This window comes from Wolffia australiana, chromosome 2, assembly GCF_029677425.1.
Source record: "Wolffia australiana isolate 7733 chromosome 2, ASM2967742v1".
Lineage (NCBI taxonomy): Eukaryota > Viridiplantae > Streptophyta > Magnoliopsida > Alismatales > Araceae > Wolffia > Wolffia australiana.
Genome location: NC_135836.1, coordinates 12347005 through 12361297, shown reverse-complemented (window position 1 = coordinate 12361297; position 14293 = coordinate 12347005). Strand labels below are relative to the sequence as shown.

The following is a 14293-nucleotide window of genomic DNA, read 5'->3' as shown; positions in this document are numbered from 1 at the left end:
TTTCCCTTGACAACTCTATCCGAGGTCCAGACTACCCCTCTTGACCTTAGTTCTGATTGTGCCATCTGGACACTCACACCCCATGGAGCATACACGTGTCGTTCCTCGTGGGAGCATTTCCGTGTGAAATCTCCCCCACAACAATGGGGTCAGCGCATTTGGCATCCGGCGATCCATACACGTGTCTCCTTTTTCCTTTGGAGACTTCTCCACCGAGACCTCCCGACTAACGACCGAGTGGCTCGGATAGGCTGTGCTCTTAGTTCGCGCTGCCACTGCTGCCCCACTCTCCCGCACACAGAGACGATAGATCATCTTTTCTTCCATAGCGAGACGGCAGTGGCCTGCTGGCGTCTCATCACTGACTGTCTTCGTCCTTTGACACCGTCCGAGTGTTTCGGCAAGTTTATCCTCTCGCCGACTCGCTCTGCACGAAACCCCATCCTCCCCATCACCATAGCTTATCTTCTATGGGAGATTTGGAAAGGGCGAAATTCGTCTCGTTTTGCAGGTACACCTATGCGAGCTGTGGACATCAGGCGTCGAGTTCAACTGTGGCTTCGACGCATTCAGCCTCTCCTCACACCGCGAGACAGCCGATCACCACTTGCATGCGACCTCCTCCGCTCTATTGGCATCCCGGTGACCCCCCTCGCCACTCGCATTCAGTATCGAGTAGTTTATTGGCTCCCACCGCTAGTAGGCTTTCTCAAATTGAATGTGGATGGTGCGGCGAAAGGGAACCCAGGGGCAGCAGGGGGCGGAGGCATCCTCCGCGATCACACAGGGAGCCTCCTTCTTGCCTTCTCTTCTTTTTATGGCATACAAACTAATACAGTAGCCGAGGCTATGGCGATACGTGATGGTCTCCTCCTCTGTGAGGAACAGAACCTTCATAATATTGTCGTGGAATCGGACTCACAGATATTAGTTGATATGTTTCGTACAGGCACATGCTCCCAGTGGCGACTACGTCGAGCGTGGAATTACATCATGCGGTGCCGCTTGCGTATCGCGTGCTTTCGTCATCAGCTGAGAGAGGGAAACCAAACAGCTGATGCCCTCGCCAACCATGCGGTCCACTCTCGCACCCACTCCACTCTTTTCTACTCTTGGCAGGAGCTTCCGCCCATGGCCCGAGGATGTCATCGGCTCGATCGTCTTGGCCTGCCCTCCCTCCGCACACGCCGCCTCCTCACGACGCCAGGCCCGCGGGATTGGAGGATCGCCTGGAGCGCTGGCGTACGAGGCATGGACCACTCACGCCTCGACTAGAGTGTCACTCCGCCCACTCCGAGCACACATGTCGACGACAAAGAACCACACCGACTAGAGCGCCACCAAGCGCTATAATGACCTCGTGGAATCGCTCTGGAGAAACGACGACGAACACACTTCCTCGAGCGTCCGCGAGGTATCACTCATGTATCTTTTCTTTTCCCTAACTATGGGCGTGGACGAGTGGGATCCGAGTGTAATTGGGATATATATACTCGATCCACGCCCACAAACATTGAAAAACACTACACTTTATAAATAAAAACCCCCTGGGTGGCATCCAGGGCACGGATGGATCAGACTACGGGCACAACCCTAGGGTTGGACGTACCCGGCACCGTGATTTTTGCCAAAAAAAAAAAAAGACACTCTGCAAATGGGTGATTGTGAAAGTTTGAAAATCTTACTCTTGGCTTCAATAATCTCAACTATCGATGTAAAAGATACGCATCCATGAAATTACTGAGTTTATTACCGATTCATAAACTAAACATGATTAATAATATTTATGTTGAATTTCATGATTGTTATTACATCTTTAAGGAATATCAACACACTGGATCCTTCTCAGAGGAATGGTTAAAGATGAGCTCTATTATTTGAAGCCACACTCTCCAAATAAAGCTGGATAACTTGGAGAAAAGGCGTCGACAGAAACATGACATACCAGAGTTGGACATCTACAAATACGCACCTTGGTCTCTATTATTAGAAAATTTGTGTTCCTTGGTACACACTTGAACACACAATTTTATTTGTGATTATTGCAATATCTCTAGATCTCATAAACTTCCCTTCTCCTTAACACATCATACACTTAGTAAATGCTTAGAAATAGCTCACTGGGATCTATGGGGACCTTCTCCTATTATCTCACATTCAGGTTACTTTTATTGCATTGTTTTTACGGATAGCTTTAGCAATATTACATCAATTTGTCCTCTTAAAAAGGACAAGTGGTCTACTACAAATATTTAAGGAAATTTGAACTCTAGTGAAAACCAATTTAGAACCTAAATAATATATCTAGAATCTGATAGGGGTAGAGAGTGTCATGCTCTCCACTCGTACCTTATGACTTTAAGGGAATTGTTTGTAGAGTATCATGTCCAGATACTCCTGAACAAAATGTAACAGGAGAGAGAGATAACATAGACATTTAATAGAAACTTCACTCTTCCTGCTTCATAAAACATGCATGCCCTCAAATTCTGGGATGAAGTAGTGTCTAGTGCAGCTTTTCTTATTTACTGTATTACAAGTCCTGTAATTAGAAATAAATCCATATCAGATCTTATTTAAAGATCAACCAAATTAATCCTTACTAAGAACTTTTGGCCGTCTCTTTTTCCTTAACTTATGATCAGACTCTCAAAAAGATGTGTTCTTGGGCAACGGTTCTATGTATGTTGGTTATAGATGTCTCTCCTTACATGCATGTAAGTTTCTTTTTATATTGGGACATGTCATTTTTTATGAAGATGAATTTATAACTTATCTTTATAGAAGGATAACAATCTTGGTTTCCCTGGATCACATCCAATAGTCTTCCATGACAATCATGATACTCATGACACTCATAAATCTCTATCAGAGGTATTCAACCAAACTCATAAGCTTCAAACATATGTTCATCTACAAATTCTCATGTTCACATAATTTTTTGCTTTGGACATAATAGAACCTAATAAAGCTACTATAGATTCTGTGAATTCTCAACAAACATCTCTTGATACACCCAATAATATTATAAAGATTCGTTCTGACATCTTATGTAAAAAAAATCCAGCTATAATTCCTACTCTAGACCATACTCCTAAACTGGGACTTATCTTGAAAACCAAAAATCTTCAAGATATGTACCATCAAGAAGATGGAAATATTATTCAAAATTCTGTTGAAGCAACAAAGTGTTGCTCCAAATGTTTAAATTTTTTCTCATTTAGACATCCCATGCTCCACTATATCATATCTAATATAACTGAACTACAATAACCCACCTCATTCATGACTCCATTGAAAAATACACTGCCGATGCAGGCTATGAACACAAAGTATCAGGCATTAATATTCAATAATATGTGGACTTCAGTTCCTAGAAATCCCAATTTCCATGTTATTAGATGTAAAGGGGTGTAAGTTAAATTATAATCCCACTAGAGGGATTGACAAATATAAGGCCCAACTGGTACCAAAGGTATAACCAGCAGTATGGTTTTGAGTTTAACAACATTGGTTGACAAGCTCTAAAGTATCTCCTTCATTCTCTAAAAGGAAGTATTATATGTGGCTTCCACATTAACAAAGACTCATGTCTAACAGTCGATGCTTTTGGTGACGTTGATTGGGCAAGGGATATCACTGATAGATAGTCAACAGGAGTCTTCCTGATCTATATAGATAAAAACCTCATATCCTAGAATTCTAAAAAGCAACCGACAATTGCTCGATCAGGCACAAAGGCTAAGTATAAAGCATTAGCCAAGTGTTAACACTGGGGCAACTCTGGGAAAAACTGCTCTTCAAATAGATTAATATCATTGCTAGAAGCCCACCAGTTCTATGGTGTGATAACACTGGGGCAACTTACCTTGCCGCAAATCCAGTGTTTCATGCGCGAACGAAACACATAATGATCTATTTTAATTTTTTTTGACAGAAAGTAGCATGCAAAAGTATCAAAATCAGGATCGTGAGAAGTGACAAACAAATAGCTGATGTGTTGACAAACCCGTTATCCAAGACAAGATTCTCTTTGTTCAGAAGCAAACTCAATACACAAACCAGCAACTCCTGACGTAGTGCTTGACTGGGGGTCATATGAGAGACAGCAACTCGGCTCCCAGTAGCGGCCAGATCAGCATCATGTGCACCAATAGGGTCTTTAATAAAGACTTGCTAGTCAAAACTGAACACGTGCCCCCATACTCATAATGAGAATTAGCAGCTAGGATTCTTAGGTTCAAAGATCTGTAGGATTGAATCTAGACGGTGAGGATTAAACCTAGACAGGAAAGAATTGTAACGGCTAGGACTACATCTTAATATAGCCATTATACTTAGTTACAGTGGCTATGATTAAGACATAGAAATTACATATTTCAAATGGCTATTAAATACGAGTTCAAATACAAACCAAGATGTTATAGATAGACTAAGCGTGTGATTAATGCCAACGATCCTTTAACCACTTCTTTCTCTTCTCTATCTTACTCCTCTCACCAATTCTCATACCAAGTGAGGAAGAGAGAGGGAACGGGACTGATGACGGTGTTGTAACGACGATGAAACAGGGAAGAGCGACGACTCGAACCAAGGGAAATGCTGTACACGGATGTAGTCTGAAATCGTTCTTTCGTCCGTGCTACTGTGCGGTACCACAAAAAATTCCGCATCGCCCACTATAACACCGAAGATATTCCCTTGTGATCAATTTGAGCATATTTTATTTTAAGGGTAGTTCGCCAACCGGCACATGCCCAGTTGTCCAAATCGGTAGGTTTCTGGAGATTCCCCAACTGGGGGCATAATCCTCCAAAACCGTTGCTTCTTGAAATCCGTCCAATGAGAAGCACCACGCAATAATCGGATGTTAAGCGTCTCTCCCGCCAGCGAATACCTCCACAAGCAAACAGAAAACGTGACAATGCAGAAAATCTACTTCATGGCAGACAAGTGTTGCATGCAAGGACGGCCACAGAACGTGGGACTTCCCCTCTTTAACATAAAACGTTCGTTCACTATCCTCGCATACACAGCCAATATGGTCGAGTGGAGGCTCTGGGGGATTATCTTTCCTCTTCCGGACAGGCACCCTCTCCTACCTAACGTTGGGCCCATTGCATCCAACGATGCAGTCTGGTGGCATGATGGGTGCACCGCTATTGGCGATAATGACAATTACCGACGACAGTGAGGGGGAGTTCGGCAGCATTAGTAGGAGATAAATAAAGGTGGCTTTTGCTTTGACTTTCTCCCCTCATAATGCAGTCTGATTGCATCGGCAATATCTTTCTGAAGTAGCATGATCTTAGCTCTCAGTGACGGTGAAATTTGTCTAAAATCTGTGATTTCTGATTGTTACTTCATCAGAGAATTCAGGGCTTAAAATTAATCTTACTATATTGTCTACTGCTATGCCATAATCCATTTACTCCCGCAGAAAAAAAAGGAGGTTTTGGATTTTGGCAAACGGGGGAACTTTGAGGCTGCAGTCATCCCTCTCCATTCCTACTCACTACCGAAGCGCGATGAACGCGAGGGTTATGAGTAGCTCCTCTTAGGAAACTAGGGTACGGACGTCATGAGCTGTACGAGATTATTCAGTAATTGGCATGAGATAATTCACAGAGGAGTTTACACCAGGGGAGACTAAGCTCTTGGTCTCACATAATCGCCAAATGCTACCCTTTTGAGACCTGTTTCCTTCGTTTCCTGCGTCGAATGCTACCCGAACTAGCAAAATCTTGGGATAAGCTGAATGGTGTGGAGGTCACAGCCTGTAGACAGACTGCGAGAGGATCGTAGATGATGTAGAGGTCGTTGTCTAATAAATCTGGCGCATCCCGACGGGAAGGAGACGGTGAGGAGAAGATAAGGTCTTCGTCCGGAGTGAGGCGGAGATAAGAGAGAGGACGAGAGGAGGCCTAAAATATAGTCTCCTAGAATCAGATTGCGCTATCATTGTTGGGGAGAAATAGGCTTCTGCCGTGGACCGTGAAGGCGAATCGTCGAAACCCAAAAATAAATGAAAGTCTTGACCAACTTTCTTCATGTTTAATGAGAGGTGATGGGTGAAGGAACGAGCGACTAGAGAGGACAGCGGTGTCACTCTCATGAAAGCGTTGGTAGGACTGGAAGACCAGCCGCTGCTCCGGTGTGTAGTGTTGGAGGGATAGATGTCAGGCTAAAGGACACTGGTAGGGCCTTCGACGGGTCGCTACCAGCTACCCCTACCGTCTCAGTTTTCAATCATTAAAACGCCGCCAGAGGTTTGGAAACGGGTAGTTGGCACCCACAATAGTCACCCACCACTGACGCGAGCTCCTCCGTTCGGTCAGGTTACAAGTGGGCGTGCCACGACGAGATCCGCTTTCTCTACATCTCTCTAATCATCGAAGGAGAAAATTATGGTGTTTTATGAGTGGGTAGAAAAATATTAAGGATAATGGTCCAGGACCAGGATAGCCTTCCAACAGAAATTTCGGATCAATGAAGGCTGGCTTTCGACGTCCATAGTTCGATTACGTTTGAACGGTGAATCAGTGTTCTAAGAGCATATCAATCTAATTTCCTCTTAAGATTTGTAAGATTTCAGAAATGAGGAAATATAGAATAACACGCTACATCGGCCTAGACTGCTTCAATTATCGACGTAGATCGTAGATGATGAAGGGCACTCCTAGACCGTTGAAAAAAAACGGCTATGTTAAAGTGTTCTCAAGGGGTTGTCGGAGAGGCATGAGGATGGTCTGCCTCTGAGTCAAAACTCCAGCTTTCGTGAACAAACGGTCACCTCTCGGCCGCAGAAAAACATCGAATTTCTCTGCAGCTTATAGAGTTTTCGCGTTCCGGTTGACAAAATCAAGCGATAAGATCCCGTCGCAAGGGAAGGAAAGGGCAGCGGATGTACCCGACAGGGTGGGGCTTTTCTGCGATGAGGACGCTTGGGGAAACCTTTCCTTTAGAGTAGAAATTCGAGAGGAACTGCGATGAGGTCATGGATGATTCTTCAACCAACCAAGCGGTAAAATAACTCGTTAGGCAACTGCTGAAAGGGACTCTGTCCCTCGAGTAAATGGGCGGCGGCGATTTCTCTTATTTCCCTTGATGGATATTTTCTGTCTCATTCTCATCTTTACACGGATCGAAAGAGGTAGATACCTAGAGAAAAGCCGAGTGTAGTTCACAGATACGTCCCTCTTCTCTCGCTCTCTTTCCTCGTGTGGTGTCGTCTTGGATGATTAATTTGGGCGGCTTAACGAAGTTTTTATGGACATGACGACTTCTTGGACGAAAGCAGCTAATGGAGAAGAAGAAAGCCCGGGAAATAGACTACCGCAAAAACCCAACATTCATTTCAGATCCTGTGTTTTTTAATGAAGGCTGATCTGATTAGTGACGCAGGGAACGAATTAGAAATTCTTCCTGTGGATAGCCTGACTGCCTGTGATGGACGGCATTGGGGAAAGCTCCTGTCTTTTCTTTTCTTTTCCAGATAAAAGCCATCCCTGATCTCGATTACCATTTTCATAAGGAACCCAGTCGCTGACTGGCAGAGAAACACGGGCTCTGGAGCCAGTGGGCTTGTCTTGTCGTCGGACATAGTGCCTCAATAAATTATTCTTGGTTCATTGATTCGAACTGAAGACTCGAGGATCCGTGGAAGCCATCAGTCTTTGGGCGGCATACGACGCCGTCCGGCGAGAGATTTTTGTAACCCAGTGGAACAATAACTTGTTGGTAAATAAAAAATCTTCACGTTTATAGACAGTTTCTTTTACGTGCTTGCGAATAATCGCGATCAGCTTGTTCATGAACTGAGCCCTGAACAGCGCATGACACGCCTCATAATACGAAGTTAATACGCCCATGATGCAATCGCTGTCGATCTTCGGAGCCGTGTGGGTTTATCAAAGCAAAAGTCCACATCCCTATAGTGGAGTGCGACGGTACTTTCCGCTTAAATTTTATCTTTTCTCCGCTTCTTTCTTTTTCAAGACAGCGACTCACCTACCCGCATTACTTTGGTCGTCTCATCCCCCCTTTTAACTCGCAACTTATCCACAAGAGAAGCCGTTTTCGTCTATGTATGAAACGGCACAATCCCCCATCGGTGAAAGCTATCTCACTCCATCTCTATCCGTCAGATCATCAATTTATCGTCATCTGGAGGAAAACAAAATAATCCGGGTGATTGATGAAAGGCCGAGCCTAAAGATCTCGTCTTCCATCTTAATTTCATTCGTACCATTCTGGAGTGGAGATATAACCGGAACCCAAGAAACATAATAGGGAAATATCGGCATCTAGGCTAAAAATTAAGGAGATTTAAGGGAAGACATCAGTCCAGAGCACATCCCTCCCTCTCATCAACAACTTAAGGGAGACTCATTCAATCTCCGCAACAAAATTGATCGCAACAGATTGATATTCTTCAAGCGAAAAATAATTCACGTATTGACTTTATAGATTCATTTCCAGGCTTCTATAGTCCAAAAAACCCATGCTAGGGCCTAGAACGCTATCGCAGGCGCATCCCTTGTTCTTCTGCAATCCCAATCTGCAGTTGAAGCAGGTCCTCGGTTCCTCCTTGACAGGACACGTGGCGTTTTCTGTCGTCTGCCGCTGCTGGACGTCTTCGTCGAAGGGCAGGCTAATAGAGAGGTCAAGATTCAGGTCAGGACATCTCGGCTCTCGACTCTGTGGCAGCGTCGGAGACGACGGTATCGAGTGCTCCTCGCTGCTGCTCTTCTCGTTTTCTGGCCACAGCCTCCGCGGCAAAACGCTCTTCTGTTCCTTCATCGATGCGGAGATCTTCACATCGGAGGCGGGCTCGTGAAGGGCGCGATGCGTGGACGGGTCGATCCCTCTGTTCAACAGCTTCCGTCTAATATGCGTGTTCCAGTAGTTCTTAATCTCGTTGTCCGTCCTCCCCGGCAGCCTCCCCGCAATCATAGACCACCTGGCGCGAAAAAAAACCATTAGGCCCCGTCTCCTGAATCCTAGATTCGACGAAAACGGCGGTTTGAAACGACAAGGTAGAGCACGGTGACTGACTTGTTGCCGAGGATGCTGTGGAGCTTGATGATCAGCTCGTCCTCCTCCTCGGTGAAGTTTCCGCGTTTTAAATCGGGCCGCAGGTAGTTGATCCAACGGAGACGACAGCTCTTGCCGCAGCGGAGCAAGCCAGCGGCTTTGGGCAGCGATCGCCAGTTGCCTTCTCCGTGCGCTCTGATGTGGGCGATCAGGCGGTCGTCCTCTTCCTTGGTCCACGCGCCCTTGTTGGTGTGGGCCTTTTCGCAGCACGGCGATCTCCCCATAGCCCTTCGCTGAACCCGTGCGACTCTCTGAAGCGGTAAAGGAAGAATCGTGTTCTTCGACGGCAATTTATAACAGGTTGACTCCGGCAAAACAAAAGGCCGCGCCTTGGCATCTGGGCCGTCTTCTAGACGCGGGTTGGTGAGAAAATACGACGATGGTGGAAGAAGAAGGTAGCTCGCTGACGTCGCTCGTCGGCGCCCCATTTTGTTTGGTCCGGCCACGTACCCCCGGGGAAGTCGGGTATCGTCACCGTCGATAGGCAGATGGGCAGATGCGCCTGTTCGCTATTGTGGGGACGCTTACATCGGAAAAGGAGAGGGCGTGCAATCAATGGACCCTGGCAGATCTAACGCAGACTTCTCTCCCGACGGAAATAGGCCGCTTTTCTTGCAAACTTTGGAGACCATTTCATTAATAATCCTGTTGAGAATACCAATTGCCACAGCAGTAGCGTCCGCCTATTATTTATCTGGGCATACAAACTTGTTCTTCATGCACACGCCTGCGGTGGTAGGTTGAGGTTGGGCCCCGGCGTGACCTCGTTGAGATAAAGGGAGAAGGGGAGTTGTCACCTAATCACTGCCTCTCAAAATAGATAGCCTCGCTGGTGAGTGGAGTTATTTTACACGCTCTTCTAGAAGGAGACGCAGGGTGTGGTTCTGGGCTCGCAAGCTTTCACCATAAACGTTACCTTTCCCCGCTGCTTTGCAAGCAAGAAAAAAACATGAGCTTTCTTCTTCGCCTTCTTCTCCGCCACACATGACTTTAGTCTTCGCGCTCTTTACCTCTCCCTGAATATGTATCTATCCCTATCTTTCTTTTCTATGTTTTCTTTTGACAACCTGTCGCTCTCGGAGGAGTTAGCCGCGCGCTCTCAACATTCGGCGTCAAACAGAGGGACCCTCGGGAGCGTCTTTCCTTTTCGTCTCTATATCTTCTTCCTCGCTGGCAGAGAGAGGATAGAGGACGAGAGCATACAGTGGAGGCAGATGGGTTGCCGCCAGTACCGGCTGGTTCCTTTCAGTTGTCCGCCGGAGCAGTCTACCGCTAAGATGATTGGCGAGATGGTGATTAGGCGGCGCGGCGCCTGACCCGCCATTGCACATGCGCGTCACGTAGTGTAATTGCGGCCTGGAAAGGATAATCAGCACGACGGAACACTTTAATGCCGCATCCAAGCGGCCCTTTGGGTCAAACGCAGAAAAGCATGTCTTTAATCTTTCGAAGAGTATCCTTCCCGGCTCATAAATCTAGACTACCACGCAAGGAGGGGTGATGTCCCGACAGACGGGACATCGCGAGGAAATTTTTCGTTCTACACGTTTAGGGGTTGATTGCCTGATTCATCCTTTTCTTCTTCCGAAGGATTCCAGAAAGAATTAGGCTTAGCGTTTGAAAGTCGGCCATTCAGGCCATAAAAGTCGTGATAACTGCGCATAAATAGATAATTTAAGATAGATTTTAGAAGTCTCGAGATTTAGCTTTTTAACTCCTCAATCTCTGTGCTCGTGAGCTGAGACTATTTTGGATAGAAAAATTTGGGCTTGACTTTGAGAGCCTTATCCGAGGACACTTAACTGACGGATGAAAGTGACCCAAGTCTCTCTTTCTGAGGTTCGAGGCGGATTGCAAAGAAACGAGGCGGTCGCCGCTGCTGATTGCCGCTGTTTTCTGCAGGCGGAATCAAGAGCCCACATTTTTGGAGTATAAAATAAACGGTTCTGCGGCGTGAGAGTCTGAAACTCCTCCGCGATCTGATCTCCTAACATTCCTTTTCTATGATGCTTGATTAAGCGCTACTGGTTAGGCTTTGTGTACCTTATAAATAATTTTGAGGTCAAACCCTCGAAGAAAGATAAATAAACAGTTCGATACGACGTCAAGAAAGATAAATAAACTTTTTTATATTGAACGCTCTGGGCTGTTTATCTTGGCTGGTCAATGGCAACGTAGTTATGCTATTTATTTTTGAAAATAATGCGCGTAAAAAATCGCAGCTATCTCTCGTCAGATCTCGTTCTTAAAGTAATCGGTTTTGGGCTTGTGCGCTGCACAGCTCATTAAACGAAGACTTCGGCGTCTAGAGCCTTTTTCTGCCTTCCCACTGAAGCTTTCTTTCTCTTTCAATAAAAGAGGTCCTCCCTGTTTGGCCTTCAGCTGACAGGGAGTATCATAGGTTGGTTTTATTCAAGAAAACGTTGATTTTGTGCTTCAGATTTCACACAAATTTTGAATGTATCACCAAGGAAATATGTTGAGCATCTATAGTATTCAGATGTCATCGAATGTGCTTCAGACTTCTTTCTACTTCAAATTTATATGATGCTGCAGATTGCGCTGACCTAAAGGCATCACATTCCAAGTGTTAAGATCCATTGAAGCACCACGTCCAAGGGCAATAGAAGAGAGAATGGAGAGAAGAAGAAGAAGAAGAACACAAGAAGAGGAATTAGAATCAAGATCGTTGTATTAACCCGCAAGCTTCATCGTGAACATCGGTTGTTATATTTATAAGTAAAATATAGATTGATTCTTTGAGAGTATCCGTTATAACGGATAGTTGTTATAAAAGGTGTGTTATAATCCTGTCCGTTATAACGGTTCGGGAGCACCGATCACAACCGTTGATCGGTGCGTTACACCCGAACTAATCCTATTCGTTACAACGGATCGGGTGCACCGATCACAGCCGTTGATCGGTGCTACGGACCCAACCTAGTATAACGGATATATCAGGATGAATCCTGACCGTTATAACTCTACTATGTCTTAATCCTGACCGTTAACGTGTTTTTCCTATCTATGTTGAATCCTAATCTATGTTTAATCCTAAACTATGTTTAATCCTATATTGAACCCTATTATCTAATTTCTAACGAGTATATATTATATATATTAGATTTTACTAACTAATCTTTTTAAAGTCCCTATCGAATGGTCTGCCGTTGGGACGAAACAGCGACGGCGTGGTCGCCTCCGAGCTTCCTTCTCAGCTGCGATCGGTGACCTTTTCAGCTACGACCTCACAGGCGAGTAAAACTCCTTATTACCCCCCCACAAGATCATCGGCGATGCAGACGACGTTGAGCTTGTCCCTGAGAAAACAAAAACGATCAGATTTTATCAAGTGTCTAATGAACCTTAACCATGAGATTTTATTGCTTCATGATCGGATTAAGTGTGGATCATTTGATCTGATGTACCGCCATTACAAGGTGCCAGATTGTGCCACGTGTCCACCTTAAAAGAGTACAGAAGAACATAATTGAAATCAGCCATCGGATCGCAATTTAGCGTGCCATGTGCAACCATGTATCAGTTCCCCCTAAAAGAAAACATACATAACCAATGAAACATCACCATTAGATTTTAATCGAAGTGTTCCCTAGAGGCCATGCAGCAAGTGATGATTCACTGTGAAGCAGCAAAAGTGGTGCCACCTTTCTTTGACCCAGATTGTGTGGATGACATCCAGGGATCATGTGGTTGATGGGAGGCAAATAGCGTAATAATTTTTATTGCCGCTGTAAATTTAATTTACCTAAAATCAAATAAATTTGATAAAATGATAAAACTCACTCAACTGGATAGTTAAAGGTCATCTCCACAGGGACTTGCCTTTAGAGCTGTTTTTATTAATTGAGTTGTTAGTTAGTAAGCAATAATAATAAGGATAGTAAGTATGAGAAGAAATGAGTAGTTACTAAGTAGACGTAATATTATGTTAATAAGAGAACTAGATACTGGAGAAGGATAATAATAATGATTATTAATATATAAGTATTTAGTGAAGAATAAGGATCTAAGCTAATAAAATGTGAAAAGTAAAGAGTTACCCAATAGTAGTAATTATTTTAATAAGTGTAGGAAGAAGAAAAAGAATAAAGTAGATCGGGAAAGAATGAGTAATTAGCTAACTATAATCTAAGTAGATAGGTATAAAGAGATCAAGAGAATAGATCTTATATAATTTTATAGATGTTTAAATATTTATTATATTGTTACTGTATGTATTTTATATGTTGTATATTTTTTAGTTTGCGTGAATGGAGATCGAAAAACATATATTTATTTTCTATGATTTTTAGATGGTTTTATATATTTTTATATATTTTTTATAGTATAAATTCGGGGGTAAAGGGGTAGTTCTATCGAATTCCTCTCGGGTGTTCAGCAGAATGCCTAGGAGAGGTCGAGATAGATATTTTTAGATTCGCATAAACTTGATAAAAGAAAACTTACATATATTGATAAAGAAACTCAATGCGCAAAATTTTTTTGTTAAAATGCATCTTAGAGGCTGTAGTGAAGAAAACACGAAAAAAACTTGATCAATTTCTGATTAAAAATGAAATCAAGTATCCAGGATAAGTGAAAACATTGGATTCAACTAAAGAGATTCATATACATACCTGAATAGCCATGATTTGAATAGTTAGAGTAGTGATAACATGCATCTTTAGTGCCTTATATTATTATATTTATGCGTATTTATGCATTAAATTACTCATATTTGCATGTTATCAAGCTTAAAATGATTAAATCTATTTTTAGAACAAATTTATGAAAATTTTCTATATTTTAGGATTTTTCTAATAGTATATTCTACAAGAATATAATTTTTGAGAAAGAATATGATTTTTATGGAATTTTTGGATATTACATTTGGAAAGATATGATTTTTCTGATTCAAAAAATATATTTATACGTATTTTTTGGGCTTTTATTTGATTTAATATGAAATTTTAAGTATTTTGGTTTTTTTATGGCATAGTGTGACGTGGCGTGCGGATGCGCCGCCACATCAGCATTGAGAAAGAGATTTTTTATTTGTTTTTTGTCCTTTTGACATGTACATGTGGCACGGAATATGAAAAGTCGCGGAATACGAAAAGCCACGGAATACGAAAAGCCATGGAATATGAAAAGCCACGGAATACAAAAAGGCATGGAATATGAAAAGCCACAGAAT

At 43.4% G+C, this 14293-nt stretch overlaps 1 protein-coding gene across 1 annotated transcript; it reads right to left on the bottom strand.

The window, feature by feature from the left end:
* Window positions 1-8289: 8289 nt before the first annotated feature.
* On the bottom strand, window positions 8290-9741 carry LOC144716885 (myb-related protein 308-like). The gene is made up of 2 exons (XM_078592151.1): window positions 9058-9741; window positions 8290-8962 (listed from the first exon to the last, which is right to left on the bottom strand). The coding sequence occupies exons 1-2, from the start codon at window positions 9522-9524 to the stop codon at window positions 8464-8466; spliced, it is 966 nt and encodes a 321-aa protein (XP_078448277.1). The 5' UTR covers window positions 9525-9741; the 3' UTR covers window positions 8290-8463.
* Between the last annotated feature and the right edge of the window lie 4552 nt (window positions 9742-14293).

Bases quoted from the DNA above. Each gene is read 5' to 3' on its own strand.
- LOC144716885 (XM_078592151.1), bottom strand. From the start codon at position 9,524: ATGGGGCGCCGACGAGCGACGTCAGCGAGCTACCTTCTTCTTCCACCA. The intron at 8,963-9,057 runs GTCAGTCACCGT...TTTTCGCGCCAG, and splicing joins CACAGCATCCTCGGCAACAA to GTGGTCTATGATTGCGGGGA.